Genomic DNA, 18,580 nt, shown 5'->3' on the forward strand with positions numbered 1-18,580 from the left:
CTTATAGAACTAATATATGTATTTTCAAACTGCGCAATGTAAAGTTTTAAACATCGAACATTTCCGACCACCATATTTCGGTTATTCATTTATTTTCTTATCGTTTTCTTTTGTGCCAACTCTCTCTCTCTCTCTCTCTCTCTCTCTCTCTCTCTCTCTCTCTCTCTCTCTCTCTCTCTCTCTCTCTCCCTCTTTCTCTCTCTCATTCATCATTTATCGCGTACGCATGATCAATCGTTTTTTTTTCATCTTCTCATTTAACTTTACTCTTGTGTTCATGTTGTTGTAGTTGTTGTTTTTGTATTAATACCTACGCTTTGACATACATGTATCACGATATAAATTAGCATCCCTATATAACACACACGATATTTTCTTTCGCATTTACGATAGGTACTTAAGCATTAAAATGTTAAACCCAGTCTGTAACGAACGTTAAAATCATGGTCAACGATTTGACACGACGAAAAAAGAAGCCTAGGATATTTAAACCTAGGAAGCCACAGTTTACGTTACTCTTCGTGGTACGCGTAGATTTTATCGGCTACTTCGAACAAGCTACCGAATCGTTGTCTTGCGGTATCAAAGTATAAATTAAAGCGAGTACTAAACGTAGTAGACAAAGTTATCCTATTTAAATGATAACAAAATTTTTATCAGAGATACTTAAATGTATTATTGAATAAAATAAAATTAAAAACATTTATTAAAATGAATGAAATAAATTAAAAACACGGAGCATCGATATATTTGGTGTAAAGGAAAGATTAATAAATAAATTAAAAGTCGAAATTAATAGTTAAGTTAAATTAAAAGGAAAAAGAATCGTACGCGAGTAACGTGTAAAAGTCTTGTTAAAAAGAGAGAAAACAAATACGAAAGAAAAGAGACTATCGTCTACCAAACATTTCATCGATTAAAATTCTTTTGGCACGATCTTTGAATTTTGATGATAATTTTCTATAAGGTATGCAACACGTACGTCTTCTTTTTTCTCTTTATTTTCTCTGAGTTAATTAATTAGTATGAGTCGATTTAATGCGCCGATCATAAAATAATGAAAATAGACGAATAAACGATATCGATGACTTCGATCGAAGCTTTCTTAAATATATACATACACAATGCGATTACAATCGATTCTATTACGACGAATATCCAATATTACTGCGTTTCCTTCGCGTCACCCTGTATATACGGAATACTAATTAATCACATAGTAGTACTAGATAATTTTTTTTTTCTTTTTCCATTAGTTAACAGCAACAATTTTCCACAAAACTTTCAACTAAACGACCGGGCTCTGAAACTTCTTAAATTTGAGATTTCTAATAAACACCACGTAATACCATCATTTTAACGTGCATGATCGATAAACCGGGAAACATTTTTTTTCTTTTCTTCTTTTATCTTATACGTATATACAATGTATACAGGCTACGACATACAAATATTACCTAATCTTTTGTGCTACTCCAATACTTTTTAGGCACGACCGCATGGAGTTTCTTTATGTAATCGCCATCGCGAAAAGCGTTGCCTCGCTTTAACACTCGATAAAAATACAATTTTTCAATTATGTTTCAAGTTCTGCACGAATTATGAATGTTCTTTTCTAAATCTAAGTGTAACGTGTCTCAAATTCTTTTCTTTCTTTCCCTCTCTCTCTCTCTTTTTTTTTATCTATTTGTTTCCTTTTTTTTTTTTTGATTCACAGCAACAAAAATTGATCGGAATCCAAGATATAAATAAATTTTATAAACGACTTTTATGGCACATGAAGAGGTATTGCGTAAAATTTCAAACAAATCGATCGATTATTTTTATAATTGTGTGACGCGCTGTTTCGATACGAAGATATTATAACGATATTAAAATATGGCATATACAGTGGCGGTCGTGCCTAACGCATAAAAGCGGAACGATTAAAACGAGTGTACTATTATGCAGAAAGAAAATCATCACGATGACGGAACTACATCGATCATACCTATTGCGAAAAAGCAAAGCTTTTTCGTCGGGGATTCAGGGAGCAGAACTCCCTGGCAACACAGAAATATTGGTTTTATATAATATATTCATTATATAACCATTTACTCACATTTTATATATATATGTATATATAATCTATATATAATATATATAATACATAAATATATATTATATATATTCATATCATAGACTAATTTATTCGCTCTTTTTATTTTTTTATTTATTTATTTATTTTTTCTTTTTTACGTACTAACCCCTTACGGTATGCAATCCGTCTCTCTTCCTCTCTCTCTCTCTCTCTCTCTCTCTCTCTTTTTGTGCACACAATAAGTCTCGTTTTAGACGCGACAGGAGAGATCGATCTTCGATTATGAAAACGTACAACGTCGCTTCTTCGTTTACGTAGCTACTTTGTTAAGCTAACTCCGTAGGTATTTGTAAAAATATTCGCGTAATAGAGAATTTTCCTTTTAGAGTAGTTTTTTAGGGGCTTTCGAAAGAAAACGACCGTGTATCCTGTCTTTTTTTTTTTTTCCTTTTTTTTTCTCTCTCTTTTTAATCCGAGTTTCCATCGGAACGTATCACTTTGTTCTCATTCCTTACTTACATACGCTTTCGCAACACGCAAAATGAGGAAGTAACGTGGCGAAAGATAAAAAACGTGCCAGTATATTACCATAATCGCGATATACATACATATACATACAGATATATCTCGTGATATTTTGATATCTTCGAGCCCTAAGCGACGACGGTCGTTCGATCGATCGAAATGAGGAAACGCGTTTGTTTGGATCCACGAAAAATCTTCGTTTTTAATACAGGACTGCATATAAATTATGGATACGAATGTCTTCTTAACGGATATCGATAATAATACTTTGTAGTAATCGGTTACAAGTAAGGGTTTCGTATCTATAATTGATTTACGTCCTGTATTTATATATTTTTATAGCGAGTATAGCTTTTGCCTTTCTCAGTTTTTCGTTTCCTCTTCTCTTATCCCGTACGTGCCGTTAAGAGAGATACGCTCGAAGAGCGAGCGTGTACCAAGCAAAATTCGCGATCGAATTTTATTCGACGGGGATTATCTACATTATTGTTATTAACAGCAGAATATCAGGTATAATGTAACAATAGACTTTTTTTTTCTTCTCCTTTATCAACTCTCTTCTCCAATTTTTTTTTTCCTGTATTTTTTGTTAAGAAGTGTATAAGGTACACCGATCACAATTTACCGCTCGAAAAATGTCCCCCTACCCCTCCCAAGAAATCACGTCCGGCTTCGATACAAAAGTTTCTCGTTAAAAATATCTTTCTCTTTTTCTTTATATATCTTTCATCCCTTTTGTGTTGGCTGATACTACTACAATAGCTACTATTCAAAAATTATGATCATTTTGTTCGAGCGAATCAAACTTTTACTTGATCTAAATAACGATTCTCTTATATTTTTCTTAAACGGATTAAAAACGGAAAGAAAGAAATAGAAAGATTACCTTCTACGGGTAATAGCAAAGTAAAAGTAATTTCTTTTTTTTACTTTTTTTTTATATTTTCTTTTTATATATATATATTTTTTTTCATTTTTTAAATTTACTTTTCACTTTTAACATATGTCACTCTTTAACATATGTTTCACTTGTAACATATGTCACTCTTGCGCTCGTTTCGTTTCTTTCCTTTTCTTCTTCTTTAATCTTTCATTTTTATCTTTTTTGGTAAAATCTATATTTCAATTTCCCTTTCAACCTTCGTTAATGTTAATGTGCAGTTGAAAATGATAAGAAAAATGATAAATTAAATATAATTAGCGTCAACGCGCGATTAGAAAATTACTCGCTCGGCAGCAGAAATGTATTCATATATAAAAATTACCTTAGCGTTAAAAACTATCTCTCACTATAATGAACTTGGGCGGGGGCGGGGGGAGGAGGGGTGCGCGCGCGAATATTCGTTTTAAAAATTACTGGCGGTACTTTCGAAAATACAAAACGGTCAACAACGTCTCTGAGAAAGATAACAGCTTACTAAATCTCTTTATCTCTTTCTTATCCTCTTTTTCTTTTACTTTTTGGATTTCTTCTTTTTTTTGCTTCTTTTTCTTTTTTCTTCGTTACTTTATTCGCTAAGGAAACGTGATTTTCCTTTTCCCTTTAATTTCTCTTTCTCTCTCTCTCTCTCTGTCTCTCTCTTGATCCTGCTCTCTCGGGAACAGTCGATCGAAGAAATTTACTTCGCAACCCACGACCAATGTCAATTAACGTTGCGATTAAGGATCGTTCATTCTCTCTATCTCTCTCTTTCTTACTCTCTCGCATACACACAGCCACGCACGCACGTACATATTCATCCACTCCTTACGATATATATCCCTTAAACGCACTCTCTTCTTCTATCGTTTCGAACTTGTCCTTATCGGGGAATTTTCTTTTTATCGTTCGTCCCTTCTTCGCGCCATTCCTAGTATACATATGATATATATAAGTGTGAACGTGTCCAATAATGTGGTGTGTATGTTTGTATGTATTAACGTTTGTATGGAATTTTTCTATACGGATATACATATTTTAAGTGTGTACGTATACGTATGAATATCAGTATATATATCCGCGACAAATGGATATATATATATATATATATATACACATACGTCATACATACATACATACATATATATATATCGACGAGGATACGTCGTTTTTTCCCTGACGTTGTTTTTCGCTTTCCTTTCTTTCTTTTTTTCTTTTATTTTTAGATTGAATTTTTCCATACGAAACGATCGATCGAAACGCGTTCATCGTCATCGTCGTCGTCGTCGTCGTCGTCCTCGTCTTCGTCGTCATTATCGTCGTCGTCGTAGTTATCGTCATCATCCTCGAACGATCCCCCTTCGGACGAATCGTTTCTCCTCGGAGGCCGAATTCGCTCGTACGTACGATCGGCAAAGATCATTCTCCTTGCTGATTATTTATTCGGGCTTCAAACGATGCCACTGTATTACAGTTTGTTTTGGTTTCGTTATCATATCCTGCCAGTGTTTCGTCTCGCTCGCTCCGCTTCCGTTCTTACCTGAAAATTATTTTTTCTCTTTTCATTTCTTTTTTATCTTTTTTTTTTTTTACAAGCACCGTCCCACACATCCATCTTTTATAACAGCAATATATAAGAGCGATTTTATTAGTTAATCGATTATTTTAGACGAATATAATATATAGGTAAATACGTCTATTCCGTTAACAGGAAGTACACCCTAACCATCACGTTCTTACGATCAAAGATATTATCGATTCGATAAGGAAACTCACTTCTTCGTTAAAATAACTCAACTTGTATAGCTTGTTAAAGTTACCTGCGAGTTGTATGCGGCCAATAAGTTCATTACGTCCTATATTATCGAAATCCATGACCATAACGTCGAGTGAACACTCTCTGATCTTTTCCCATGGTACGTTGAACGCAAACGTTTCGTTGAATACAGGATTGAGAGTGCATTTGAATATCGGTGTTTTGCGTTTTTCGATCCTCTTGTCGCCGAATTGTAGCCAGACTTTGACGTAAGGATCTGAAGCAAGAAGATATTTGTGTAGTAATAGATCGAGGGCTAGAGAATCGTTTAAAAAAGAAAAATATTTTTTTACCTGATTTCCCGTTAATGTCTTTGGCCTTGAGATTTCTCGCTTTCAAGAGAGACAACGTAAGCACCGAATTGCTCGGATGATAGCACAACGAACACAAAAGTTCTCCGCACTTGTCCTTAGCCGGTGGTTTAAGAGCCTTCCAAAATGATGGCTTCTCCGATAGATCGACCTAAAACGCGTCAGCGAAATCTTTGATCGAATGATACACCTCTCGCTTATAATCGTTTGTACGAATACGAAATGTGTGTGTGTGTTTGTGTGATATATGTGTGATTATGTGTATGTGTATCTATGAGAAATCAGGAGCATCGTCGTTTATTTACGTTGGTCATACGTATATGCGTGTACGTCCGTTTCTATTGACGCTATTCAATCCACGAAAGAGGAGTGAATACACAGTTGAGATTTGCTCTTGGGAAATGAATGTGTACGTAGTACGAATTATCACTGGTACAGTGTCTTGTCAACATCGGTATATTCGAAAATAGCATGATCTCGAATTAATCTGGCCAAGGTACCTTATCTATCGTCATTCATCTTGGTCGAATACGACTAAGTAAGTATCGTTATTACTGTCTCTCTCTCTCTCTCTCTCTCTCTCTCTCTCTCTCTCTCTCTCTCTCGTGTTAAAAAATATATTTGCGTTACGCGTACGAAATTATTATACGAATTTATATTCTGGAAAATAAAAAAAGAAAGATGAAAGGTTCTGATGGAAAGAAGTGTTGAATTTAAAAGAATGTTTCGCTAGGAGAATATCGTACCGAACTGTCTAGCTATATAGCGTTCACTCTTTTTATTGTCTTTCGTTGCGATTCATGGAGCTCATAGTTCGTACGAGAAATGGAAGAACATTTTTAATGGTTGCTTACGTCGCTAAGAGAGAGAGAGAGAGAGAGAGAGAGAGACATAGAGAAAGAGAGATGAAAGACGAGAGACAAGAGACGAGAGAGCGCGAACGTATAAATCGTGTCGGAAAGTGTTTTATCGTTGTACATAGAAAAAGGAAAAATGGATGGATGATGTTGTGCGAACATTGTGATACTTTATAGTTGATAATAAATAGACTTTGTTCTATTTTTTTGTTCTCTTTTTTCTTTTTTTTCGACTCTTTAATACTAACGTTGTACGATATCGCGATAAATGACAACGAGATCGAGTCTTTTTCATTTAATAAAATATTTATTAAATTGTGTACTGATGTGTCATGACGAAAAAAAAAAGAACTGTAAAACGCAGAGATGGCAATGTAAAGTTATAAAGAAAGTATCAAGTATTAAATAAGATACGTCTACATATATCTACATGGATATGTAGAACCTTTGAAATTACCTGACAAAGTGGTAGAAAAATTTCTCCTATGGAGTCGTCCCTTGAGAATCGATCGTAATCGAAGACGTGAAGATGCAGTACTCTGCTTTGCAACTTTTGAATAGGAAAACCTATAAAGAACGAATACTTTCATAGTTTATATACTTTTCGGAGTATCAAAATCGTTTCACAGTTTTGTCTCTCCTTTTCTCTTCATTTTTTAATAAAGAATTTAGCGTCATAGTAAACTCGTCTTTTTTTTTCTTTTTTTTTTTTTTTTTTTTATTAATGATCGTTCTATATCGTTTTTGTAAGAACGATAAAACAACGGAAACGCACAGTTCTAACAGATGGTCAAACAATTTCGTATCATAACTGGGAAAAACTCGATCCCATTTACGTTGAACCAGTACGTCGTATTTTCTCCGTGAATCGAATTTTCAGAGGCGTTTTCGAATCGGCCATCCGTTATCGGTGCTCGACGAAATAAAAAATCACGATTTCATTTATTTCCTGACCGACGAAGCGAGAGGCCGAACTTTCGTCGAGCATCGGCTTATATTCCTATTTACAATTTAATATTTGCAAGAGATACGAATTGTAAATCATTCTCGTGTCGAATTTTATTAACGAGTGGCTCTTAATGAAAATAGAAAATCGGAGATAAATTTTTTTGTTTTTCTTTTTTCTTATTTTTTCTCTTTTTTTGGACTTTCCTGTCACACTCGACGCAATTGAAATTGTTATTTATAAGTTAGTTAGTTAGTCAGTCAAAAAAAAAAAAAAGAAAAAGAACAAGAACAAGAAATACGAAGCGAAACGAGATTACAGCAAAGTGCAGGTTTAAAATCTCACCTTCGAAATAAAGCGTCTCGTTCCATTTCGGATTCAATGTGCGTCTTTTGATGTTTGTCTGGAGACGATGCTTTTTGTCAGGAAGTAGCGTCACGCGTACATACGGATCAGACGTCCCAGACAAATCCTTTGCGGGTAGATCCTTACCCTGTGAAAAAAGAACGAAAACGTCAAAAATCCATTTGTGGAAACGTTGCATCTACAATTTCACGTATGCATCTCTCTCTCTCTCTCTCTCTCTCTCTCTCTCTCTTTCTCTCTCTTTACTTTATTTTCTAAAATAAATCAGAAATAGAAGAAGAAAAAACCAAACAATGTACAGAGTATTTTTTCGTAAAAATTATTACACACATTATTCTCCGTAGTCGGGCTTCCATAAAATAGGTGTAACGTTCTAAGGTCTTTGATGCTCGAGAAATAAAATCGATAAAGGCACTCCACTCCTATTTTATAAAGTCAACGCACGTACACGAAGTTTGCTGTTTTTTATTCGGGTGTTCTCTATCTTCAAATTGTATTATTGTATATAAAAAATTTTATTTTCACACAAACCAACGAGAATAAGCTATGTTCTTTTTTTTTCTTTCTTTCTTTCTCTTTCTTTTTTTTTCTTTTTCTTTTTTTTTTTTTTTTCTTTAACGGGATAATACCAAGTTTCGTCCCCTTTAAGAAATAAATGTACCTTCGACGATGATAACGAATATAATGCGAGATTCACGAGTAAACTCTTTTAAATAATTTATCCTCTGGGCTTATTAGATTAAGAAAGAGAAAATCTACGATAAAGTGTAAACGTTCTTTTGCAAAGCCGGTGATACTTTTTCATTAGGCTCGAGCTGTTTTCAAGAAAACTTTTTAAAGCTATTAGGACGACAAAAATGCATCTAGAAAAATGCATCGCATAGAGTGTTTCTTTGAACGACAAGTGCTTTCCAATTGTTAGAAAAGCTTTTAGCTTTATCTTTTCGAGTTTCATTTTAATATATGCATATACGTATACGAATACCTATATACATGTATGTGTATATATAATATATATATAGTTAGATGTGTAGATCTATTATAAACATGTTCCCAATGCACACACGCGAGATAATCGATATTTCTCATCTAATATTCGTTCATTTTAATTATGTAAAGTAAGTTTTACGAGAGGGCTAACGATTCGATAAATTAGTCGAACATGAATATCAAAATGTCCAAATGTTGGACCGATAATGACCTCGTTCCCTATTATAACGTTCCAACGCAATAACATCTATTTTCGTTTTAATAAAGTACAACGTGGTATAACGTAACGGAGTTTAGAGAGTTCGTATGGCGTAATCGGGTTAGCTTCTATCCAAAAACGAGAATGAGAACGAAAACGGTGACGTCGTTGAAGGAAATGGCTCGAAACGATCCTCTCTTATTTCTCAAGAACGACTCATACGACACCATCTGCAATTTATCCTTCTCTAAATCGAATATTTCCGATATATAATATATCAAACGTTTATTAGATCGGATTTAAATAAAAATGTTTTCTTATGCCCGTTAAACGTCGATGATCCTTTTTAACGATATCTAGATATTACACGTTTACGATTTGAAAATTAAAAATCTCGATCTTTTCTTCCGATTCCTTTTATATGTATAAATTAGATCTGGAAATTGTTATCGAACATCGTTACAAACTCGCTAACATGAAATACCACCTTGATTTCTATAGCGACACGAAACGAAAATGTTTGCGACAGATCTTGCTGACTCTCTCGACATGAAATGATTCAGCAAGAGAAATAAAAAGAATGTGAGAGCGAACGACCAAAAGAGAGAGAGAGAGAAACAGTTCAAACTTATCTCATTTTGGTTTCTGCTGATCGTGATATCCAAGAAGCTTGCGAGAGTTCGATGTCGATAATGGCAATAAATTCTAAAACCAAACGGGGAGAGAGAGAGAGAGAGAGAGAGAGAGAGAGAGAGAGAGAGAGAGAGAGAGAGATTTACATGAATTAATATGTATTCTGATATGAAAGTGAGAGAGAAAGGCAGAATAATGAAGTCGCGATATCGGTCAGATCCAATTAGAATTTCGAATAGTCGATGTTAAATTCTTGAAAACTAGATAAAAAGAGAGAATACTTTTTCAAAATTACGATAATCGTTTTAATTATTCACGTTATATAGAATTGATCCTTATGCGAATTGCGGGCATGTCGATGACTTAATTCGATTCTATCTAAGAATACAAATTTTTATCGGAACGCGAGTTATAAGTTTATATTATATTTATTCGATTTACATTTAGTTGGTATTTATTTCATAAAATAATGAATAATCGTATTAATCTTTTCTATATGTGTTTAGATAACAAACTGGATATTTCTCTTTGTCAAGTTACATACCCGATAAGTCGACTTTTGCTTGACGATTTTATCGCAAAAAAAAAAATACAAAATATCGAACATACGCGTATCGTAATAATGAACGGAATGACCGGAATTTAATGTATACATATATGTATGTATGTGAAATATATGCAAAACATTAACACGTACGTACATTCAAAGAAATTGCAAAATGCTATTTATCTGATTGTTTATCGGCGCTATTCAAACGAGACTCGTTATGTAGATGTCCGATATGACGTAAGTCATAAACGAATCGATACTGACTCGTCCATGTGTTACTTTCATAGACATACGCGCGCGCGCATACACCTATATATGCATGTATAAACTTACACTTATCACAACATTTAAATTATAAAAGCGTTACGATACGTTTTCCAAGAAGTATCATTGAACTCTTAACTTCGTATCTCGATTTTTAAATTTGTTGTTCGATATGAAAATTTTCTTGCATTTATTTATATAGCAAAAGGTGAACGTGATTTGTTCAAATATTGTTTAACGCTGTCGTTAGTTCCCAGCTCTTTTTTTTTGTTTTATTAATCGATGCGAATTACAAGCAGACATTAGTAAATAAAAATATCTGTATTTGTTAAAACGACGCTTTCTGTTAATTAGGAAACGGCCTATCGTTTGAAAAAATTAATGAAAATTAGTATAACGAGATACAATAGATATTGTTGCAATAAATGCGTGAAAAATTAGACTAGAATAAACAATACTTATAAACCAACCTGTATGATGTTTAGAATGAGCGTAGTCTTCTGGAAGTTATATTCCAGGCTAAAATGAATTTGGCCGACGCTTTCGCTGGGTTCCGAATTATCAATGTACATGTCGACCAAGGAGATGGATCTGCTTTGCAGAAAGGCTTTCTGTAACAATGAAAAGAAACGAATTTCGATAAGAAACGTAAATTCGACGAAATGAGGGAGAAAATACGAAACGTGGGATTATAAAAAAAAAAGAATATAATTTTCATTAAACGTTGGTTAAGGATTTAGATATTGTTCGAAGATAGCGATAAAAGTGGGCTAATTTTGGCACGATAATCTCTGAGAAAATATAGTCGTCTTTGTTCGTCGTCCACTTAAAATGCGGTCGATCGATTATGCGACGATTTAAATTCGAGAAAATAGTCCGAAGAGACTTAAACTGACATTAAAAGAAAAAAAGAAAAAAAAGAGAGAGAGAGAGAGAAAGGAATTAAACATGGTTTTTTATTCATAGTCCATAGATACATTGGTTACACGCAACTTTCCAAAGATGAAATTTCTTCGTTCGCGTTTTTGTGTCGAAGGAGAACAAAGAATAGCGTTGTCTCGTGCGTGACATAGCAATACATGTTATATTCATATCGTTGAGGCTTTAAGGTAAAGCGCGTATACCGTCACGTCCAAAGCTGACCCCGGTGATACGATATATTTGTCTTTTAAATATGGATAAAAGGAGTGACCAGGGAGATCGTGAAAAATTTAATAGGATTCTCCAAGGAGAGAGCACGATACTATCGATATAATATTATAGCCGATATTTCATAGTCACGTATCTCGTAAATATAAATGTAAGTATACGATTTATTTTCACAAAGTTGATTTTCTTGAAAATAAGTCTTATCTCTTATACTTGCGATTATTTATACGTTATTATTTTTTTCTTAATACATATATATATTTTTTTTTCTTATATAGAAAATATCGAGATCAATATTAACGAGTTTCGAATTGTTACTTTACGTGATTGCAATATCGAGCGATATATTTACGTATAGTATATATATCAAATATATATATCAAAATAATAAAAGATTTTGAGAATGTTTAACTATTCAAATATACCAAGTTACTTAATTCGTTGGGACGATAGAAATTTGACATTTGGAAGTTCTTGACAAAAGGATGAGATGTGTGCTAACAATAATTAAAGGCTGTCGTTAGCAATGTAATAGACTTCAGGATGTGGCTTGGGCAAAGGGTGGAGACAAGTTGACTGTAATGACAGGGTGAATCTGGGTAATGGACACACTTTGTTGTCGGATCAAAGTCGTGATAATAAGAGAACCGAATTGGAAAGGACAGATCGTTAACTACAAAACTGACAAGTCGAAACTGATCGAAAAAGGAGTCCTTCTCTCTCTCTCTCTCTCTCTCTCTCTTTATTTTTCTCTCTCAAATTGTATCTTTTTATCAATTAACATACAAAATGTTTTCCTTTAATTAAAAACGTCCAGGTCATAACAATGACATAACGAAGAAAATCTAACAGATTATTTTTATCGCAGAATTAATGCTCGCGGCCAAGTTCGATAGAACCGATAAGAAAATAGAATCGATAACTCGGAGGTTACTCCCGTAAACCCAGCGAGCTTTTTAATACGGCAAATACCGAGAAACTATGCGAAAGGAATGCGTACTATCCATTATTTACGAATTTAATTAAATATGCTTGGGCCATGAGCAATGGCGAGTGAAGTAGATAGACGGAGAGGGAGAGAAAGAGAGAAAGAGAGAGAGAGAGAGAGAGAGAGAGAAAGGACGACAGAAACAGTAGGCATATGAATTACATCAGCGGTTATAAAAATATAATAGGGTGGCTTTTTTTCGAGCGAATAAACAAAATACTTTGGAGATTCGTATATGTATTATTAATTTTTTGATTTATTATTTCACGAGAAATGTAAGAATTTATTGCGAAAAGTTTAAAAAGCATTGAATTAAAAGATGAAATAATTATAAACTTCTTTGAAGTTGTTGCGCAAAGAATGTGAGATCGAAAGAATAGAATTTGCGGGTTTGCCAGGATGGAAGGGGAGTTCTCGCATATTTTTCTTCGAGGTCTTCGCGGTCAACCGATGTCGTAGAAAATAAAAAGTATAATAAAAATATTTTACCGAGGGGTGATCTCCTTTAACATTTTGGAGCTGCTTGTTTTGCGGTCCAGCCGTTGGAGTACGTGGTTCGGCACTTGGACCGACATTACTTGCACTACCTGGAGCAGCTACGGTTGCACTTGCACCTGCACTGCTAGCAGGACCAGCACTGCCGCCGGCTGGTGTTTTGCTTGCCGGGCTACCGGTTGTTCTGCAACAATAATAAAGGAATGTCGAGATATCAGGAAATTGCCGGTTAATCGTTTTTTTTTTTTTCTATCCCTCTGGGATTAAAAAGGAACGAATTAAAGAGAGAAAAAAAAACAGAAAAAGAAAAAGAAGGATGAACTCTCCATCGGTTCGCGTAATTAGCTTCATCCACCTACCCATGTATACGATATATAAATATACTATATATTATAACACGCATACGTGTTACCTTCGTGACTCTGTATATGGCTATGTGAGTATGTGACGTTGTTCCTGCAAAATTTGGCAAACGATTAAGAGATAACTTCGACATGAACAACGAGAGTTTCCCTTTTCGATAATGAAACGAGGATTCGTTCGATCGTTCCAGCTGGAATGACGAAGCCATTAATGTCTATGTACACACACACACACATATATATATATTTATATACGTATGTATGTGTATAGTATATAGGATGAAAGAAATATGTTTGCTATCTAGATGTATCTATCTCTACGAGAAGCAACAAGCTCCAAATACAATTCATTCCTTTCCAGGATTGATATCTTGGAAAGTAAGTACTTACGTTCTGTGTCATTATCATTCGTCGATTGTCAAGGCAAAAATTCACGTTTAATCGACGAAAAGATATTAAAAATATTAATTAGATGTATTCTTTCTTCTAGCCTTTCTCTTTTCTTTAAAAGATCGATGATTCTCTACGATAGAATTTAATTAAATATTCCAACGAGGGGCAAGAAATCGGAAAGAAGAAGACGAAGAAGAGGAAGATGATGAAAAAAAAAAACTTTCTTTTTTCTTTTTTTAATATGAAAAATCCATAGAAAGCAGTCAAATTGACCATTACAAACTATGCAGAAGCTATGTAAATTTTTTTCCTCACATAGGTATCAGCACTCTTTTCTACTCGTTCCATTTTATCGCACAATCAGCTGATAGAAGTTCTCGGCCAGCTGGCGAACACTCTTTTATCCGATATAGAATTAAAAAGGAGGAAGAGAGAGAGAGAAAGAAAGAAAGAAAGAGTGCGTGTTGAATGCCAGTTATATGTTCACGAAGTCCTTTTGTTCTACACGTCGAGTTTAAAGCGCTCGTTGCACGCGAATCCATGGCGCCATATTGTAGTCGTGCGTATCTATTTAAAAGTCTCACGGAATGAATTCTTGCATTTCTCGCGAGTCGACGCCTACGGCGACTCAACGATAACGACGACCACCTCGCCCCGTTATTATCGACTCATGGTAAAAATTCTTTTTTTCACTCTCTCTCTCTCTCTCTCTCTCTCTCTCTCTTTCTCTCTCTCTCTCTCTTTCTCTTTCTGTCTCTATCTTTTTCTCTCCTTCACGTGCACGCATGCGATGAGAATATGCGAATCCGCGAGAGCTTCAGCGAGAAAACATCATTTCCATTTTCTCGTTCCATTTCGAAAGAAAACTATTCTACTTCCTCGGAAAAGCCTTTTCCTTTCTTTTCTTTTTTTCATTTCTTTTTTTTTTCATTTTTTCTTTTTCCTCTTGAATTATTTCGTTAAAGCATCACGGCGGATCATGCACCGAATGGAAATGGATAGTATTGTTCGTAAGAGAAATACATTCTCTTTTACTCTGTTATATTGTAAGCAGGATCAAGCGCTTTCCACGACTATTTTTTCATTTCACAAAAATCTCTCATGCCCGCGCGAAGAAAGTTAATTTTGGAAATAGAATTTTCTATAAAAAAAAAAAGAATATCCGATTATTCTTCTGTCTCGTATTAATAAAGAAATGTAGGTAGTAATTTCTAATAGACGAAGATAATCGAATTTTTCTATATAATACAGTATCCTTTTTATAAATATGTATAAAAAATGTAAATATATGTATATAGAACGAAATCTGATGGAAAATTTTTCTCCTTGGTTCCGACGTGTTGTATAATAAAAATACAAAATGAAAATGGTATTTATAACACGTTAGATAATTTGCTAATCACTAACATGCCGGAACATGCATAAATTTTCTAATCTACCTAAGAAGTTTTCTTTTCTTTTCTTTTCTTTTTTTGGGGAGGAGAGAGGGTGGGTTTTCGTTTCTATCTTAATTTATAATACAATCTCTCTTATATATATATATAAAATCTACTTTAGACAAGCAAGCGCGATCTGAGATAGTATCATCGAACCACTCTCATAATAAATTCAAAAAAGAGTACCACTCACGTCCATCCTTCTTGAAAAAGTAGATTCAACTAAGGAGAATTTATCGTTTCCGTCGAGAATTTCGTTTCGAACGTGGACAGAAACTGTCTGGCTGTCTGGACGAAGCTGGTTGAGCTTAGCTCGAAATTCGAGTTAAACCGACGTTCGCTCGATCGCTTTTTCCTGTTACTATATACACAAAGTTACGCTTGCACAGGGAGAACGGAGAAAAAAATTTCTAGCAAAAAAGACTCACCCGATGGACCTTATATTAAATTAGATATATACATATAAATAATAAATAAATATATATATATAAATAATATATATAAAGATAGATGTATATACACACAAATATGCATACACGTGTAATCAATAAATATACTGTATATATTAAACGTGATATAACGGATCGATCGTCCCGTTTTACAGACCACGACGTCAATAGAAATGGATTAACGAAGGTGGATCACCTCCATCGCTTCATCTTACTGTCTTCGAAGGAGACAGATGTGTATCACTGGGATTGGCCTCTCTTTGCCAGTCGACCGGATTACCGGACGCGACTCGAAGAATCGATTACACTATTCCACGTGCGAGTTAGATTTATACGAGATAATACGATTGGTTGGTATATCTGTGTGAAACGGAAAATACTTACTTATATCGGGATAAAAGGATAAAATAAAAACGTGAAAGAAACTTGAAACCTTATTCTTTAATCGTAGATCGTATCTCGAAAATAGAAGAGACAATAGAAGAGTTATTTCTAAAAGAATTTCGTTTAAAATATTAAATATGACTCGAGCGATGATAGTAATGGAAGTTGATAAGAGATAAGAACGAATAAAAGGAAATAAGGCTAATGTTTCATTCGTAGAAACTTCTAATCCTGAAATATATTTTAATTATATCATTTCAACGCGGTGCTCGATCGCGTTCCTGCTATTTCCTTGATCGACTGGCTTACTTTCGGATCAATTACTTTCGTCCATTAACCTTGGTCATATAATGTAATAGAGCTAAGCTTAAAATAACGAAGAGGATCGAGAGACGCTAATGGATAAGGTCTTCTTTGTAAAGTTTCCATTTCATTCACTCTTATTTAACGAGTTCAAAGTTTATGATTTTTTTTCTCTCTTGCATTCTTTCACTCTCTCTCTCTCTCTCTCTCATTCTCTCTCTGTCATTAATTAAAAATATTCAATATATATATATATTTTTTTTATTTCGATCAATCTCACAACGTATCAAGCAACGATACAGACTGTCCCCGTTGGAAATAGTTTTTATTTTCGAGAATAACAAGGAATAGATGGGATCGAACGCGATACATGCAAGTAGATAGAGACTGATACGTGAACATGTCGAAGGTTAACCAACGAGGAACGTAATGTGAACCACGGCCAGCTAATAAGCTATCAGCTCTGGTGACCACGTATGCGAAACTATATCTAAGCGAATAACCACGAGCCCATGTGGCATGTTCCTACCCATCGTTGAATTTAATTGATTCCTACGAGACGAGGATACACACCCTCTATCTTTCTCTCAACGTTTTCTTCGTCTAGTTCTCTAATAATCTTTGCCCTCTACAACGTCGACTAAATCGATGATAAACCCTGTCCTCGTTAAATCATCCTCCAATCTCCTAAATCTTTAGAAAATCGAATAAACATTTTACTCCTGAAATTTGAAGATCTAAAACAATTTAATAAGCCCAACGTGTTGATCTCCTGTCTAGTTCTAGAATGGAATGTACATGTCTATATAGATCGTGGAGAAAGATTACACTCGGCTAGTCTCTTCTCTCTTACTTTCTCTCTCAAGCGTAGACTGATATATCACAGTTGAAATCATCTCTTTTGTTCGTCAAAATGTATGTGCGTCTCTTTCTCTCTCTCTGTGTAAGAGAGAAAGAGAGAGAGAGAAGGAGAGAGAGAGAGAGAGAGAGAGAGAGAGAGAGAGAGAGAGAGAGAGAGAGAGAGAGAGAGAGAGAGAGAGAGGAAAATGTTCGCTTCGTCGGAAACGTGCTCTCGCCTACATTTAATTGGCATTTGGAGGTTGTAGGAAACAGCAGCGCGAGGCGATTCATCGTTTCCAACTTCTGCGTTAGGAAGACTCTTGTGGTGAAGAGTTGAATAGTTCTCTCTCTCTCTCTCTCTCTCTCTCGCTTTCTGCGTCTATCCATCTATCTCATATCCTCTTTCTCTTTCTCTTTCTCTTTCTCTTTCTGTTTCTCTTTCTCTTTCTCTTTCCGTCTTTTCCCCACGCACATAGAAACAAATACTCTCTATCTATGTATTCCTCTGGTACAAAAGCAACTAAGTTTTATGACTTTGACCGAACAATCTATCTCGCACTTGCTCGTATCTCTATAACGTCGATGTTTAAGAACTTCTCTGACATAGTAGGCCATGCGGAATCGTGCTCGAGATTGGAGTTAAGAGAAACAGAATAATAGAAAGAGATAGAGAGAAAGGAAAGTACATATAGATAATTGTGAAAATACGAAAGACAAAGAAGAGATACGCTTAGAAAGTACACGCTCGCTCACACATACACACACAAACACGCGCAGACACATACCCACATATATTTTTGAACAAGCATGCTTACAACGTGGAATACAATGTGTTTTCTAACTGTGCAAAGTGTGTCCGTGTATATGAGGGTAAAAGTACGAAAAAAATAGAAAAAAATACAAAGAGAAAGCAACGAAGGAGGAATTGTTACGTCGAAATACGTGACCTCTGTTGGAACAACGGAGCACAGAGAAAAGTAAAAAAAAAATTACAAGTTGGAAAGTATCGTACCAAATCGATACACATTGATCTAAGAAGAGATAGAAGAAAAGTTTCAGAACGACCGACGGAACTAAAGCGATCGAAAGAAGCCGAAAAAGATGCTACTTTCTTTTTGCGGGAGGAAAGATTCGGTTAGAGTTAGAGGGGTCGAAGAAGGAGGACGCGAGAAAAAACTAGAAGTAGAAGTAGAAGTAGAAATAGAAGTACAATAAGACGAAGAAGAAGAAGTAATAGCTATAGAATTAGTAGAAGTAGTAGAAGAAACAGAGAGAAGGACACGTCAATTAAGATACTCGTAAAATACTCGAGGGTTCGTGATACT

The 18,580-nt window shown here is 34.7% G+C and overlaps 1 protein-coding gene across 15 annotated transcripts in view; it reads right to left on the reverse strand.

Moving 5' to 3' along the window:
- Positions 1-120: 120 nt before the first annotated feature.
- LOC127064744 (synaptotagmin-7) overlaps positions 121-18,580 on the reverse strand; it is an 86,882-nt gene continuing 68,422 nt past the window's right edge. For all 15 annotated transcript variants that reach the window (XM_050996254.1, XM_050996249.1, XM_050996250.1 and 12 more), the window contains 7 exons: positions 13,083-13,272; positions 10,927-11,067; positions 7,800-7,947; positions 6,966-7,075; positions 5,634-5,802; positions 5,345-5,557; positions 121-5,064 (listed from right to left, as the gene is read on the reverse strand). In XM_050996254.1, coding sequence (XP_050852211.1) covers positions 4,964-5,064; positions 5,345-5,557; positions 5,634-5,802; positions 6,966-7,075; positions 7,800-7,947; positions 10,927-11,067; positions 13,083-13,272 — 1,072 coding nt within the window. In that variant the 3' untranslated portion in view covers positions 121-4,963. The remainder of the gene's footprint in view (positions 5,065-5,344; positions 5,558-5,633; positions 5,803-6,965; positions 7,076-7,799; positions 7,948-10,926; positions 11,068-13,082; positions 13,273-18,580) is intronic.

Source organism: Vespula vulgaris, chromosome 6 (assembly GCF_905475345.1).
Source record: "Vespula vulgaris chromosome 6, iyVesVulg1.1, whole genome shotgun sequence".
Taxonomy (NCBI): domain Eukaryota; kingdom Metazoa; phylum Arthropoda; class Insecta; order Hymenoptera; family Vespidae; genus Vespula; species Vespula vulgaris.